The following is a 17,911-nucleotide window of genomic DNA, read 5'->3' as shown; positions in this document are numbered from 1 at the left end:
TACAGACCCACTGACTTCACCGGCTTCATCCTTGTTTAATGACTTTGCTGCCCTCAGTTTATCTCAAAGGAGAAAGGTAGGCAACATCTAAACTCTAGAAGGTGGCATATCTGTAACTGACAAAAGAGGAATGGAGGGTAGAAGAGAGATGGTTTTAAATGGGTATGGCTCTTTTGGTGTCACTTCTGTTGTTTTATATTTCATTACATAAAGAAGTTAGATGATATCTTTAAGATGTGCTATTGCAGACCAGCCTGTTGCTGCTAATATGAAATATTCCAGACACATTTCAGACTGCATTTATAAGATACTTTCAACATGAGTGTCAAGGACCCTGCCCCTGGAACTTTAAAATAAACTGTTTTTATGATGTTGAGAACAGAGGCTTGCAGGTGTTCATCTTGGGCCTTCACTGCCTCAGGGTTCTGTGATAAGATCTTCAAATGGAGGATGGGTCCTGAACCTTGTGATTCTTGCAGAATTCATTAGTTTTGAAAAAATGTAAACATCTACAGAATCAGGAAACAATTTTTTTCTGTAAACCAGGGTTACACCAGAGCTCCATCTATTCTATGTGATCTGCAGCTGTTTGTTAGAAAGGGAACCCAACTTGTCCCAAATAGTAGTCAAAATTTACTTTCACTGACCAATTTCACATCTTTTTCCTAATATCAAGCCACCTACATGAGCATTAATTTCCCCCAAATGAGTGGTACACTGTCTTGCAAGCACGCTACTTCAGCATGCTTGTGCTTTCTCCTGTAGCTCTAACCATATACTGGAAGTTGTGGGTTCTTTGCATAGTTCCTGCAGGTAAGGATTGAAATGAAAACTACCATAATTGGCCCCCCAGATAAGTGTTCCTTGAAATAAAATGTTGTTACAGATTGTCTATTTCCTAATATTGGATATAGTTTGGCATATGAATTGTCATATTCTTTAATGCCAGCTGTCATGCACCAACAACTTGCTTTAAATGCTGCATATAATCTTACTCTTTTCACTACTTGCTGAAAGTGGTGAGAATGAAAATATACATACACTCCTACATATTTAATTTTTATTGTTGTATCATTATGTATAGGTATACTATAAGGCCAACTGGCTTCAGTGCTTTATGTTGTTTAATTGACCTACCTATAATTTAATCTCATTTTTCCAGGCTGGTAATGTAATGTTTCAAATACAAAGAAAAACTTGGAATTGGTATAAGTTCCTAGCTTGTTCCTGTTTTTCCACGAACAATCAAAGCTCTAAATCCATAGTCACAAAAATGGTGTCTTTGACAGAAAGAGTGGCTTATGCAAATTGATTCATAATTCACTTTTACAACTAATTTAGCACTTCTGTTAATTAGAATACAAAATGGAAACCTCTGAAATGTTACTAATTGATTATACATTGTAGCGGCTACTTTTTAATGCCAGTTCATGCAGAAGAAAGTTATCCTCTGACTTCAGATTGCAGAGAATACAAATGCAGATGGCTATGGATTTGTTTTCTAAATACTGTTAATATTCTGTAATACATATTTTCATATTATTGGGGTTTGTGTAGCATACAGTTCATGTCAACAGGTCACTTGTAAGGTGAATTGCAGAGCTTTTGACAGTTTGAAATACATGGATTTGGGATATTAAATGGTTTGTGTAAACCTTAAGTTCATATGCACTTACAATTTGAACACAGCTATTTGAAAAACTTCTGTTTACTTGCCAAGAACCCAAGTTTAGGGTTTTGTTTTGTCTTGAAAGAGCTTGAAAATAGTTGTCTAAAACCAGCATTTCCTGCATTATCACTGACTTGGAAGACAAATATAACACCCTGAATAGGGTCTTGGTAAGTGAGTAAAGGAGAAATTGCTCTTTCGATATTTTATTTAAAAGTTAGCAATTTGGAATCTTAAAATACTCAACTATTTATAAAAGCTTTGCAGCTTACCTCTCCAAAAGGGGGATGTTTTAATAGTATTGAATTCATAAAGGTTTCTATAAAATATTAAATAGCTGACTTCGACAAGGAAATTCAGAGTTTATTCCATCTGAAAAACATCTTATTGTGCCTAGATATTGCTGATCATATGATCCTATCAGAGTCCTCAGAACAGTGGGTGATCCTATACTACTTATGAGCTGCAATACTTGGTTACAGCAAAGTAAGTTAAGGATGGACTTGGTAACCTTAACTATGAATTTCCTTGCTTTTTGTGTAGGCAGACAGTGTTTGGAAATATAGGTTTGTGTGCTTGGGGCTATTTGAGGTGCTTATAATATTTAGGGGGTTAAAAACATTAAATGTTTTTTTAAACAGCTGTAATCAGACAGCTATAGATTGGCTTTAAAAAATTAACCCAACTTCTTACTTTTACATTATTCTAAAAATTACCTTCAAATGGCCTGTGATAAACACATACTTGGAACTGTAAAATCTTTCCTTTCACCCATCAAGTAATTATTAGAATGCTGCACTACAATTTTAAGTTACAGTAAATCTAAGAATACAAATTTAAGAAATTTTACAGAATACTGAATGAAAAAATTCAAATTTGCTGAACACTTCTGTGGGTGCAGTCTGTGGAGGTTAGATAGCTACTTGAAAATTTCTTGTAGCAAATCCAGTTTTCTCTTACAAACTACAGTACACAAATAACAAATTTGTGGTGCATGATAACAAGAGCCAGGATATTCAATATTAGATTAACACTCTGTCCTTAACTTAATGCTGTTGTACGTCTTTTTTGTTGTCTTCCAAAATGCATAATACCATTTGCTAAGGATGGAGTGTCATCCTGAACTTGGATTCCTTGGAGTTTTACATTTTGTCTCAACGTTAATGTATTGAAATTCTTTCTTTTTAGAAAGATTATATTTTAAATTAGCATAAATTATTATTTATCTCAGCCTGGAAAAGCTCTTTGGATTCATTCTGGTTCCTTTGGTAATTTGTTTTGATAGCTCATAAAATATGTATGGTATAATTTATTGTAATCACTGATGCTAAGGGGATGGCACTTTTATAGGTTTAAAGAAAAACACATAGTGATATTTTTGTGTAAACTGGTTCTGAGACTGTTACCACCAATCCAGACTTATGGTTACTACTTATCCTCACCAGTCAGCCTGGAAGGTCAGCAAATACCATTTGTTGCTTTTTTATTTGTTCATACCTTCAAACCCATTGGAACTGAACTGTCCTCAATGGTTCCCAATAATTTTCTTGGTTTTATTTCCATTTTTGAATGGTTCTTTATCTGAGTCAGAATTAGAGAAGATCTCTATGGGTACTTCTACATTGTGCTAAAAGATTGGCGACATGGCTGTGGCTGGCCCAGGTCAGCTGACTTGGGTTTGCAGGGCTATAAAATTGCAATGTAGAGACCCTGCAAGGGGGGTGGGTCTCAGAGCCCAGGCTCCAGCCCAAGCTCAAAATGTCTACATTGTGATTTTTAGCCCCAGAGTCTGAGCCCTGCGAGCTCGAATCAGTTGACCTGAGCTCTGAGACTCAGTGCTGTGGGTTTTTTATTGCCGTGTAGATATATCCTGCGGTAGTGATAATTGTTGATGTGACGACAACTGTTGGTACAGTGGTTGGAATGAGTGAACCATCCTGTGATTCCATTTGGCCATGTTTTTGGGATGTTTCTGTGCTGCTTGTACTAATCTCTACATATACCACAAGCTGTATAACGAGACTTCTGGTCCTTCAGAATCTCTCTTCACTGGCCCAGGATGACTAGAAGTTAGGAACAAAAGATTTTCTTCAAATTGGACCGAACAGTGGAAGATATTGGAGAAGTTATCTGGATTGAGATTCATCAGAAACAAACTTCTTATTCAAATTTGGTGCATCTTCCAGACTTGGTGCTTAGCTAGTCTTTTACACAGAGTATTCTTTGTATGAAGAGCTGAACTTTGCCTAATCCTTTCCAAATTTCCTCTGGAATATTTGTCTCCCAGAACCAGACCTAATTTCCATTTTAGTCCTGCTCATGCCATGTTTCTACAGTTGCTGACAGCAGTAGTGTATTTTTGACACCTTTTGTTCTTGCTAAGTTCTATACAGCCTTCCACTAGTATGTGTACACTGCCTTGAAACCATTATTGGCTCAGTCTTGCAGGGTGCTGAACACTCTGGCTCCGACCCAGCAAAACACTTAAGCACATGCTTAACTTGAAGCAGTGACTTCAGTTGTATTTAAATGGGACTAGTCATGTGGTTAAAAATAATATATGCCTACATCCTCTGCTTTATTGGGGCCAGCACTTTGTAGCATTGAGTCGTTCAGTAGCAAGCACTCATCTGGGAATTCTCTTTATCTTTTTTCATCTAAAAAAATTAAGAAGTGAGTTTACATGACACAGAACAAAATGTGAGGAGTTTTATTTTTTTAGATGAAAAAAGAGAGAGAATTCCCAGATGAGTGCTTGCTACTGAACGACTCAATGCTACAAAGTGCTGGTCCCAATAAAGCAGAGGATGTAGGCATATAACTGTAGAAATTAGTTGACTAATATGAAATTAAATAGAATTCCATACAAAGTCTATTAAGCACTCAAAAGTGAAGTTTCAATAAGCTCTGCTATCTTGTGCGTATATATTACAGTAGTCTTTGAGATCACATACTATAAGTAAAGTAGCATTTCTTCTATAATTCAATTTTTTTATATTTACCCTTAGTTAACTGTCATCATGGATCTGTTCCTTCACTGTATTGTTCCAGTTTTATGCACGTGTTTTTTTTTTTTTTAATCCACTTATACTTTTGGCCAACACCACATCCCACGGCAATGAGTTCCAAGGTTAGTTGAGAGTTGTGGGGAAGTGTTTCCTCTTGTTTGTATTAAGCCTGCTGCCTAATAATTTTATCAGGTGACCTTAGGTTTTTGTTGTGGGAAAGGGTAAATAACACTTCTAGTCCCTTTTTCCCTAACCATTCAGGATTTTATGGACACCTATTACTTCCCCCTAGTCTCTTTTCTGAGCTGAGCAGCTCTAATCGTTAGTCTTTCCTTGTATGGAAGCTGTTCCATACCCTTAGTCATTTTTGTTGCTCTTCCCTGAACCTTTTCCAGTTCCACTCTATCCTTTTTGAGACAGGGCAACCACAACTAGACAGTGTTGATGCTGTGCGTGCACCACAGATTCATAAGTGGCATTGATATTTTCTGTATTATTTCTTTATCACTTTCTTGATGATTCATGTCCTATTGTTAGCCTTTTTGACTGCCGCTGCGCGTTGAACAGAAGTTTTCAGAGAATTATCCACAGCGACTCCAAGATCTTTTTTGGTTGGTAATAGCTAATTTAGAATCCCTCGTATAGCTTAACTCAGGTTAAGATGATAAGAATATATTCTGTATTACCCAACAAACTATAAGAATTAATGAAAATGTGTTTCCTCTTTTGCTTGAAAAAATGCAATGAAAAGGACACACTATTACGTATATAGTGTAATGCATTGAAACATCTTCCTTTTGGCTACTACTAAAACAGGCCTTAATCCTTCAATTTACAGTATACAGACATGGGGAACTACATGCTTGTCATGGTTATAGGACTAGCTGCACCTCTGTTCCCATTCTTGTCTGAGTCTCCCGCTCTTCCCCCAGGTTTGAGGGCTCTTGTCCTTCCCTGTCTTGGGATGGAATTTTGCAGTTCTTCCACTCTTAGATTGGGATACCTTTGTATTCAACCACGTATTACCATGCAAAGTTCACGGACCTGTGACCAGTGAGACTGACCAACTTCTTTAAATCCAAACTTTAGAGATAAAGATTGCAAAACAGCCTACATGCATATTTAGTCTCCTCTAATCTTGTGATTGTCTGCAAGCTAAGTAAGATGTTTTCCTCTTGAGTTACATGCAGGGAGGCCACTCATCTGGTTTTGAACCGAACAGAGGCAAAACTGGACATGGTTTTGTCCAGTATCTGACAGGGGGATGCCGTTTTGAAGAGCACACTGTGCAACTCTTCCGGCCTGATCTCTCTCACATGGTGCATGCCAGATCACACTGGTGGGGGCAGGGCAGTGCGCTCCTGTGCACCCCGCATGCTGACAGAGGCGGGCCCACTCCATTCCCACAACTACCGGAATGTCCAGTATTCTGAGAATGTGAGTGTGGCCACCGTGGTTACAGGAAAAGAACAGAACCAACTTGCATTCTTGTAGAGGCAAGGTGGATGAGGTAATATCTTCTATTGGACCAGCCTCTGTTGGTGAAAGAAACAGGCTTTTGAGCTACGCAGAGCACTTCTTCAGCATTCTTGTAGGAAGTCAACTCCCCTTCCCTCTGTGCCTCTGACCTCAATTATCATGTTGCTCAATGTTCTTTGTTACAGGGATAAGATGTGATGTCTTCCCCAAGTCCGCTAGCAAGGCTGAACCAGAAGGAGAAAAGTCACTCTAGGAGAATGTTCCCATCCACGTTCTGTTGTTCAGGCAGTTAAACCCATTCAGCCTTAATGGTTTGCAGTCACTGGTCTTATGACTGTATCTAACCACATGGGAGTGTGTTGAAACTGTCTACTCCCCTCTGACATTCTAATACACCATCTCAGAAATCCAGTACATAAACCATATTTAGGGGTAGATCAATACTCATTACTAAGCAACCCCACATTTGTGTCATCACTCGTAATTTTCAGGATTGTGGCTACAGAGAAGACTTCAGATCATTACTGGACTAAACTTTTCTTTCAAACATGAAGTTTACATTCTGCAATTATACCATACTGTTGCAATAATAAACTGTTATTAAACAGTTATGTAATCACTTGCTTGTTTTTCTAAAGAAGGTTATTGCACAAATGTGGAAACTTTTTTACAGTATACAGACATGGGGAACTACATGTAGGAAACCTCCTACAGAAAGAGTTAGAATAAAGTTTTTCTTTACTGTTGAGAAACTGACTTATTCACTACAAGGCGTGTATCAAGATTGCTATGCTATTTGGTCTCCTTTTTACAGTTTTATGGAACTCTGTTATCCAGTTTTCAGTTCAATAGAGTTCCACAGAATTGATATTTACTAATTAACAGATCTGACTTGATATTTTCTTCATTTTTGTGCAAGTGTGGTGTGTTCTTAAATACTTTTTTTTGTTCAGGTTGAATTTGATTTATGGGTAGGTGGGCACCCTACATTTATTTCATGAAGCTAAACTATTTCAAAATTACATTTACTTATAGAAAGTTTCAGAAATTGATGGTGTGTAAGTTCATCAGAGTAAAATGCTTATTCGTCTAACTATTTGAAAGAACAAACTTGTAGCTCTCATCTTAACTAGTGATTTTAAAAAACATCTTATTGCTTGTTTTGTTATTTATACCTAAATAAATTCAGTATATCTTATGACTGGAGTAATTTCATTGACTTAGTCTTTCTGTGAGACATACCTTAGAAAAAGGATAATTTAATAGGTTTGTCAGCACTCATCAGCTACATATCTTTTCTACCAGGCACACCGTCTTCTATAGCTACAATTCAAGGGCTGAGGTAATTAACTACAAAGCTAACTCTGCTGAACATCTACATGGCTGTTGTGTATTTGCAAGATTTCTCTGTTATACCTAGGTTAGGTCTAATAGATATGTAGTGTGTTGTGTAAGAATGACTTGCTATGAACTCTTTATATGGCTGTAATGAAACCTAAAGAGGGAAAGATCTTCTAGACTTCCATACATGATATAAGATCCTACATTTATATCTAAAGTGGCAGGAAGAACGTCATTATTGAGGAAGAGTGTGATCACACAGCTACTGTATAGTGATGCATGAGCACAAGGGGTAGAGTAAAGGTTGCATATGAATCCTTAACCTTATTATTCCCTGCATTTTGAGTGCTTCATTACGCATCTTTAACTTTTTTCAATATTTTTATATATAATATCCTAGGATTTTTAAAAAGAAAAACCCAAATTTCACTTTCCTAGACATCTAAACTCTACTTTCTTATATGTATAAATTCCATTATCTGGAACTGTTTGGTTACACACCACCATAATATGTTCTATGCACTGTAAGACATCATAAGAGGCCCTTAAACTTAAGAAATTTACAGCTGAATAATGCATTTTTTGCCTCCCTCAACTATGGAGTTCCCAAGGTGCATTTCTAAGCATGCTTCTTTGCTTCAAATCTTAAGCTTTATCTACACTTAAGTTTTGCTCATGCAGCTGTGCCAGCAAGACCATCAAAAAGGTACTTTTTTGCCAGTATCACTGTATCTACAGTAAGGCTTTTGCCAGCATAGCATGTCCCCAAAAAAACCCCAAACAAGACCACACCTCGAAGTGATACAACTGTTACTAAACTTTTGAGCATAGACTGACCGAAGCGTGCAGCAGTCTTCTGTTACCCCTTTGGTGCTTGCCGGGTCTGTAGGGACTTTTTTTTTGCTGTGCAACTAATCAACCAACCAACACTTGCCTGTGCTGTGTTCCTGTGCTGTGAATGAAAACAAAATGCAAAATGTCCTATTTCAGCAGCATGCAATGTTCACATTTGTAACTCAGATCAAAACTAGTTTTCATGCAATACTCAAAGGCACATCCCTCGATTGATGGTTATTTCTTTACCAAACTGCAAATATCAAGAATTTTTTATAATACAAGAACTGTTTTTCACTTGCCCTCAAATAACTCAACCATTTTTTATCACTTTCCCCAAGACATTTTCAGCTAGTGAAAATTTCATCTCAAAAGGTGAAAATTTGAGAATGTTATGAGCAAATTAAAATAGGGGATAGAATTGAAACTTGTATGCAGTCTTAACCCTAGTGACAACATTGTAAATGTCAGCATACTCCACCTCTGTAGCAGATGAGCACTGAACCATGGACTGAAGGTCAAGCGATTCTTCTGGTTTCCGATTGAGGGCAGTTAATTCCAGAGCCTAGGACCCATTGTTGAAAACCACTGTTTCCAGCCCTCAGAAGTTCAAATATAGGGATGGTAGGCAAGAGTGCATTCATTGATTTGAATGCCCTTCGTGGAACATGAAGGGAGAGAAAGCTCTTAGAACTAGGATCCAAACCACATAAGGTTTTACGGATCCATATCAGCAACTTGGATTTCACCTGAAAGAGATTGGGAAACAGTGCTGTGCCAGGGATGTTCTGGACTCAGAAGACTCAAATATAGGCATCCCTGCCTCCCATTTCCACCTCTCTTCCACCAAAAAAACACCCTAAAATCACCATTACATACTCTTACAAAGGGACCTTACTTAGTCTTCTCTAAAGCAATCTCATTAACTCATCCCAGTCTGTCCACCTTGCTTCTGAGTTCTCTCTAGAAATAATTGCCAGATTGGATACCCTTTCCTGCCCCATAGATGTTCTTAGTGATTAATTTTAGCTTGCTGAAATTCCTTTGATTAGCTGCCACAGTTAAAAGAAAACAGTAAAATATATGCAGTGCTATTTCTGTTAGGGATATTCTCATCTAAAGATCTTTTTAGAATGTAACTAAATAGATCAATGGGTGCTTTTGTTTCCAGGTCATCCTTGAAGATTTGCTTGCAAAAACTGGCAGAGAGCTCAATTTCATTGTCAAAATTCACAGGGTTTAAATCCACAAGGATAGCTGCTTACTAAATTTTGAGTGTGGCTCTTCAGGTCGACGCTGCTGAGACTTTTCAGTTACTCGTCTTTTAAAAGAAAGCAAACATTTCTCCCATTTCATACTTATGCATCCTAGCATCCAATTGTGTTAATATTGTGTCTAAAATGTAGTTGAAAACCTTACATTCAAAACTTTCAAGATCTAATGACCTTTCTTTTCATCCTTTGCAAGTTCACCTAGCATTATTTTCCCCTTTGAGATTTTTTCTGTGATCTGTGTGGATATTCCTAATGTTTCAGCCTGTAAATCAACAGCTTCCTTACATGCAATAAACCCAGGAGACTATAATTCTGTTAAAGCATCTTGAAGGCCACCAAGTAAATGGTTAGCTGTTTTAATGTCAAGATCTGAATTCTGAAATTTTTTGCTCACAGCATTAATTTTTGACCAGATAGTATTCTGCATCTCAGCAGAAACAAGAAAACAAAAACCTCTGTGTAGGGTGACCAGATGAGATGAAGAAAATATTGGGACACGGCGGGGAGGGCAAAAAAAAAGCTGAGTGCTGCTGGCTGGCCGAGAGAGAGAGGCTGGCGCAAAATATCAGGACAAAAATTGCATCCCGACTAGAGATCGGTCGAGACAAACAGCTCAAAATCGGGATGGTCCCGATTTTATTGGGACGTCTGGTCACCCTACCTCTGTGTAATGTTTGTTTGCAAGCTATCAGCTTTTAATTAAGTACTGGCATAAGATTGTTTGAAGCTTTGATCTTGTCTAGAGCATTGCCTCTACCCATGCTGATCTTGTGAACTTTCAAATTTTAATGTAATACTGATATGCCTTTTCTACATATCCCAACCACCAGTAGAAATGGAAAACAGAGTATACAATCCTTTGAACAATTCCAGAAAAATAAAACAACTTGGAACAATCATTGCAGCTGTTTCTTCAACAAGTCAGTGAATGAGTAGCATGTGGGACGAAACACTCGTTTTGATTTACCCACTGAATTCAATTTTGAACAGCTTTGTGTGCTGCAGCCATGTTAGCTCTGTTCTCATTGCTTTGTCCCCTTCAATCAGCTGGATCTAAACTGTGTTGATTTTTTTTTTAGCTCCTCTAAATAACTTCCATAATATCCTCCCTGGTTTTGGTGTGGATATCAATTAAATCTATAAAATTCGCAAGAACCTTTTGCTCTCTTTCAAAACCCCAGCATACATACACACCCGAGACATTTGTTCCATTCAGGAGAGGTCTGGAATGCAATAAAACATAATAGAGAAGTAATCAGGTTTATTAATCTTGTAAAAAAATAGCCTGCCATACTTTTCTTGTGATCCTACTAAAATTCATTTTTAATTCAGTTTCAGTATATCACCTTTGTGGCACCAGCTTTAATAGCTTTCACATGATCTTGCAACACACTATCCATACCTTGCAAGCAATTCCAGTAAATCTAAAAAATTATCATTACAAGAAACTAATTTCTCCCTTGAACCTCTCAAAGTTTAACATCTCTCACCTAAACACTGCAAATATCCAAGAGATGACAGAGTATTGTGCCACATGCCCTTCTGCATCTTGTAGCAGGTTTGCATACCTTTTTCAATTGTGCAGTCCTTTTCCAACTGCTCTGCAAGTTCCATTCAGCAAGTGATTTGCCTCCATATATTCCTTCAAATGTTCGTGCTGGCATTCTCACTTGCTATAGTGAAAAAAATTGGGTGCACAGTTTTATGGTTCACAAAGGAAGATGTGGAATTTTGCTGAAAAAGCAAATAAGTAAAATGGAACAAGGAGACAAGCATCTAACTGTACATTAATGAAGATCACTGCAATTAACATAACATTAGGAGTATTAGAAAAGAATCACCATTTTAATAGTTGCCTTTCTTGTTTTAAATTAACAGGATTGTTTTCTACCAAAAAATAGTGAACAGAATCTGTCACTTGTGGCTAAATAGCCAGATTTGCCTTGTCCGAGTCAAAATTCATCCACGCGCTTTCAATAATCAAACCATTTTCAGCATCCACATCAATAACTGTTGCACTAACAACCAACAGGCAACTTTCTGTCCCAGACTCAAACTCTAGGGATCAACAATTCAATGCCAAGCTCTGTGCCAGAATCAGATACTCCAGCACTTGACAAACTTGAGAAACCCAAATTAACATCCTCACTAGCTAAGGACAGTTCAGAAGTGCGAGTAGCAGAAACATCTGATTGTTGACCAGGAACATGGTCAAACGTCTCCCTTTACAAGAAACTATGTAGACCACTTGCACTTTTCTGATCTTTTTCACAGGCCTGTTGTAGCTTGCACTTTTGAGCACCATTCTTGTGCTTGTAGATATTCATAGCGGAAATCATTGTCGACCATAAGAATTCACCCACTAAGCTCTTCCTGACTGAGCGTGTGAAAGGTTTAGCTAATATTTCTGTGAAACTCTGAGAAATCAGGTCAAAGGTCATAATATCTCTGTGAAACTCGGAGCTATATCAGGTGAAACTAAGCCAGAGCTCAGGAATGCAGATATAAGGTCAGTGGAGAGCAAGTGAAGGAAGCAGTTACAGAAAAGGCTAGGGGGCTCCATGACAGAAGAAAAGAGTGAGAAGTTAAAAATAAAAAAAACACAAGGGCTGGGGGTGCCTTTATAATACCAGGTCTGGTACCTTTGGAACTATTTGAGCCTTCGCCTTTGCATGCCTCTGCTAGAGAAGACAACCCCCTAATAGTTGGCATGCAGGACAAAGAGGATGGTGCATTCTGTAGCAACTCTACCACTAAGTAGTCTTCAATTATAGCTCCATGTGGAACATATTAGTTACTGGTAATGTTAATCTGAAGTGTGTGCTTCTAGTCCCGATAACACATCATGGTTTATTGAATGAAAATAACATAGTGGAGGAGGAAGGAAGGAGGTGGCTTATGGATTGTGGGATAATGAGTTGTTCAGAGCGCTTGTGTGTACTCTAGCAGGTTATGGGTTGCCACCTTGTGTTTAATGGTCACTTTTTAGGAGGCAACATAGGAAAAGCTAGTTCTGTCCCAGTAGACTAACAACATGGCTCAGTATCTTCAAATTCTTCTTGAGTAGCTCTCCACCACTAATCTCTGCCCAATCTCTGTTGAGGCATGATCTGTTCCCAGTCTGGTGTTTGTATAAAAATAATCCTTCAAAAGTAACTATGTAAAACAAAAATACATATTTGAAATACAATACTGTTCCAAAATCTGTATTCTCTATTGACTGATAACTGTTGTGTACTCCATCTTCTCTACCCACCATAGTCCAATGTTTCCCTGACTGAATTCGATTGTAAGATCCTGGGATCAGGTAGTGTATTATATCTCTAAAATGCTGTGTTATCAGTGGTATAATAAATGCATTTCAGAAAATGAGTAAATCTTTCCACTCACAAATAAACGTTATGCTTAGATTTTCCAAAATTACCTATGGAATATGGTGGCTTAATTCCCAGTGTTCAAATCCTGTAGACAACACTGAAAACCTCAGGCTTGAAGATAATGCAAATTCTATCATTGAATGAAAGTTACTAGAACAGGGAAGCCTTGCATCTTGGGTCTTGTGAGGTTTTTTCTTTGTCTCTCAGGGATAAATCTAGCCAAGTTTCATGTTGTATCCTACAGGTTTCAAATTACAGCAAGCAGTCCATCTAGCAGAATAAAATGGGCAAGTTAATAGACTTCCTAGAGTTCTCTGGAACTCTATATTGGACGAATGGGGAGCAAGTAACAGATGGGCTGGCATCAGGAAACATTTCTAGAGCACATGGTGATTCAAGATTGCTCATCTGTCAGAGTATTTTGGTGTGAAGACATTTCTTAGTAGGAACTCTCTGATACTAAACAATCTTGAGAAGCAAGTCAGTATTTAAATGTCAGTTGCCTTCCTAAAATGTACAGACATTATACAGATGTCAAGGTATACAAAAAGTCTGTTGCTGTGCAGTTCTTTCCTTATGGAGTTTTTCTTTCAGTCATCTTTATATTCATCCAAGGGAATTGCCCTTGCATCAAGCAGCTCTTGAGCTTTATTGGGCAGGTTAAATCATCTCTTCATAGGATGTCATGTCTTCCAGAGAAGACATTCTCAAGTAACCTTGTTTTCCTAGAAGCTTAATGAGTGGCTGCTTTGTCCTTGCCTTCGATCCAAGGCATAATCCTCTACCTGTGGTAGCAAATAAAATTCCAGATTGCCATATTCTTGCTATCTTGATGTTTCTGTCCTGACTACTCAGTAGATTTACTAACCTTACCTACCAGCTCTCTACAGAAATTCCTTTTTCCCTTTTCATTTCTTCCAGTTTCCTGTAGACTCGTCTGTACATCCTGACCTGGATGCGCTTTCGTTGATGGAATAGTTTGAGGGTAAACTTGGGATATTTAGATGCGAGTTACTCAAAACTTATATCCACTCTTTTTATTAAAATGTTGACAGGGCTTTCATGTCTGTCTTACATTGTAGAAGTTCAGGTTCTTGGGTAAAAAAAATTTGAGTGACTCAGGCATGTCTGTATGGCATGGCAAGCCAGGGTGTGAATTTACCACACATCATCTTGCTGCATGCTGACTGTGTGTACATTGCTAAACTGCAGTGAATGTGTAAAGGTCTAGTCCACACTCCAGGACTTCCACTGTGCTGTTGAAGTGCCTATATGGGGTGAATTATTGCACAGCAAGCTGGTGCGCTGTAGATTCAGACCCTGGCCTGCCATGCATAACTCACCATGTAGACAAGCCAAGTCCTTTTTGAAAATTGGATATAGGCCAGTGGTTCTCAAACTTTTGTGCTGGTGACCCCTTTCACATAGCAAGCCTCTGAGTGGCAACCCTCCTTATAAAATAAAAACACTTTTTTAATATATTTAACACCATTATAAATTCTGGATTCAGAGCGGGGTTCGGGGTGGAGGCTGGCAGCTTGCGACCCCTTATGTAATAACCTCATGATCCCCTGAGGGGTCCCAACCCCCAGTTTGAGAACCCCAATATAGACTGTTAAGTCACTTAGGCGCTTTTGAAAAACTTACCTCTAATGTCAGATCTAAGATTTATTACATGCAGATTTCTTTTAATTCCGGAGTCTTGTTAGGAAGGCTATGAATTAAAAGTATCTTATCAGTCCAGACTGGATTCTATATTGCATACAATTGGCCATTGTGTGTGGTGTTTTTGGTTGTGACCCCTCATAAAGCCTGAATTCAGTTTCACTGTACTGCTCTGGAATCTGAATCTAGTTGTAAAGGAAACAGCCTCCCTCTGGTTTAACTGCTTGGCTCAGTTTCTCTCTTGTTTTAGTTTTCCTTTTCAAAATATTTATATTTATAGATCACCTTTCATTCTGAAGGATCCATAAGCTTTTTGTTAATATACGTGAACTTCAACAGGGAGGAGAGTGGATGGTTGGGGCATAGTACTTGATATAGCAGTGAAGGGCAAGGTACTAGTTTGGTCAAGATCATGAGACACACCCATCATGAAAAATACCGTAAAATTTCAACATTGATGAAGAGAAGACTTTTTTTGCCTCGCCCAAAAGACCCCACATATAAAATGTATTGAGTATACCTTTCCAGAAATTCAGACATGTTGCTCTTCCCAGTCTTCCAAATGGGCAACTGATCATTAGCTTTACTGTAATGAACTCGTACTCAAAATGTTGGAGAGACTGTGTTTGTCCTGTCATCACACAATTTATATATTACCATCTAGAGACATTGCAGAAGCCACTTACTCTCCTTTTGTACATCAAGGATTCAAATTACTTGATCTTTAAGCAGCATTATACCTTTATAACTTAAAGGTCAAAGTTGGGATCCTTTATCTTCTACTATTAGTTAACTTGAACTATTTTTCTCAGAAGCCAGAGTCATGAATGTGAGGAGGCCAAATCCTGGAATTGAGTATTCAAGCAAAAAGCTAATTGAGTTCTGTAGGAGTTTAGACTGGCTAGTGTGACTCATAGGTTGTCAGGTGAACCCCCATAAACAGAGGCTACTTTTGCAGCCTTCTGTGAAAGTCTGGTTAGACTCACCTTACAGTGTTGGTGGCTTTGCATGAATGGGGGGAATCTCCTCCAATGAAGTTCTCATTTTGTCTAGCAAGGAACGATCTTTACCATGCATGTCCAGTTACAAGCCATTCAATTTCCTAGAGAGACTAGTTAAGTAGGTTTCTGTATGAAGGTGAGTAAGTTTTTAGTTTTTTATCTTGCTCTATACATGATTGCAGTAAAACCTTCCTACGTTTGCCAGTTGATACCTAGTTCAGTAGATACCCCAAAAGGAAGACTTTTTATAAATAAGGATAAACTTTCGCCATGGGTTTTAAGAGTTCATATTATAAATATAGAAGGAAGTAACAGGAACCCAGGAGAGTTGATCCATATCCATGCAGTATCTTCTATCTGTGGAGTCATTACATGGGACCATGTATAACAGACATGCTGGTCTGATTCTAGACTGTTTCATATTTCTGTGTAACAAGTATTCAGAACTATTTGGGTATTTCAATGCAGAATGACTCTTGCTACAAGCCTGCTTTAGAGAGGAGACTACTGAAAAGTTTACATCTTTCATTCTATATGGGCACAATACTCTAAAATAGCTTAGCTGCTCTTTCCCTCCCTTTCATTGTCATGAGGATTTTACCATAGCAGAACATTCTTTGATCATTTTGGAAGTTTACAGCAGGTTCTTATCAAAATCCTAGACTTTGAACATTCTTCACATTCAGGCAATAGCCTACCCAAACTAGAAGTCTTCTGAAAGCTGTTTTAGAACTGTTCAGTGACCAGTGTAAGATTTAAGTAATTGGTCTCAATCCAGATCCTAGTGGCCAAGCAGCCGCATTAAAGCCCACACTCAAGTGTGGAAATTTAGTCCCCAGTTGATTGTAGCAGCAGTAAAGAAGCCATGCTCTAAATAACTCTGAACTGTCCCTGCTGGTATTTGCTCTCTAGGTTAGGATACATTGGTATAACCTCATGGGGAAGTTTGCAGTGCCCTTGTGCGTTGCCTGTTTTTTGAGTAAAGGACTTCAGTTTCCAGTGCTCTTTTCATAAAAATTAAATTAAATGCTTTAAAGTCCATCTACCGGTTTTCCATAATCAGGGCACTAGGGTTGTCTCTATTATTGAGTCACAACCACCTATTTGCAGGTTTGCTTTTTTTTAAAAGCGTGGTTTGCTTTCTTGAGTGACTGGAGTTCATTTCACGTACTCTTCCATTATTGTATTTCATGTCTGTCTTCATCTAGGAAGATAGTTGGAATTAGTTTTCTGAATATTAATTTGGACAGATGGAAGACCTTTTGTATAGTTCCATGAGTTCTGTTGTAAATGGCTTCAATACTATCTTATGTTTTGAAATTTCCTTTAAGGCCCCATGCTTTTCAAGAAAAAGCTGTGGCAGCCTTAAACTTAAATATTTGGTTTGCCTTTGAATGTTTTTTCATAAAGCTGATTTCCTGTTGATTGATGGAAGCCTTTGACCCTTCCCAAGGAAAGTGTCAGAGTTCAGTATCATGATGTGGTTGAAGGTATGTGCTAGAGAGGAATATAGGTTGGAAGGTACCATGGGTCTCTCTGTAAAACCTCTGCACTTGTTCTGTCACAACAGTGTCTGCTTTGTTGGATAAAAATAGGGAAGTGTCAATGGAAGAGTTTTGCAAAACACAATTTTTCATTTTTATGAAATTCACCAAACTGTATGCACAGACTTCAGTGGCTGACTTCTATAGCAATGGTTTGCCTACAGATACTCTACCTCTGCCTTAGTTGTTTTGTTTTCCTTTCCAAGGCATTGTTAGTTAGAGCCTCATAGTCGGGATTGAAGGGAAACAGTCTCAGAGAAATTTTACTTGCAAATTGTTTCCTATTCCACCAATCCAGAGATGTTCTACCTATTTTAGCTTAGTTCTAGACTGAGGGATGTTAGGAGTGGCCTGGTTTCTCTCCTTCTTTTTCGTAGCCAAGGAAGTATCGACTGGGGATGCTGGAGGAGAGGATAGTTCCGGTGGGATCAAAGGCACGAAAATCAAAGAACGCTATTGGCTGTCTGGCTGACAGGTGTAAAACAGGAGTACCCATCAATATGGTTTGGTGGAACAGAGTCACAGAAAACAATTTTCAGGTAAAATTACTTTTTACTAGTCACTTTTCAGTGTATCGGATGCTCTATTTTACATTTTTTTTAAAATGTTAAAAGCAGTTACGCAAAGCAGGGGTTGAAATTGGGCCAGAAACTTAAACAATAAAATAAGTGTAGTAACCTCCAGGACAAGTGCTCTCTGGCATTTTATTGTCTGTCCCC

General features: G+C 38.2%; 1 protein-coding gene across 7 annotated transcripts in view; it reads left to right on the top strand.

Moving 5' to 3' along the window:
- Positions 1-17,911, top strand: part of PAN3 (poly(A) specific ribonuclease subunit PAN3) — a 116,756-nt gene that overhangs the window by 37,398 nt on the left and 61,447 nt on the right. For 4 of the 7 annotated variants that reach the window (XM_008167435.4, XM_008167424.4, XM_042842845.2 and 1 more), the window contains 2 exons: positions 6-76; positions 17,570-17,731. In XM_008167435.4, coding sequence (XP_008165657.3) covers positions 6-76; positions 17,570-17,731 — 233 coding nt within the window. Of the gene's footprint in view, positions 1-5; positions 77-2,137; positions 2,156-17,569; positions 17,732-17,911 lie in introns of those variants that run through there. The other 3 variants (XM_065581383.1, XM_042842846.2, XM_065581384.1) reach the window with 2 other exon arrangements.

The sequence above is a fragment of the Chrysemys picta genome, chromosome 1 (assembly GCF_011386835.1).
Source record: "Chrysemys picta bellii isolate R12L10 chromosome 1, ASM1138683v2, whole genome shotgun sequence".
NCBI lineage: Eukaryota > Metazoa > Chordata > Testudines > Emydidae > Chrysemys > Chrysemys picta.
The sequence above is the reverse complement of the archived record's forward strand: the minus strand, read 5'-3'. Positions and strand labels throughout refer to the sequence as shown.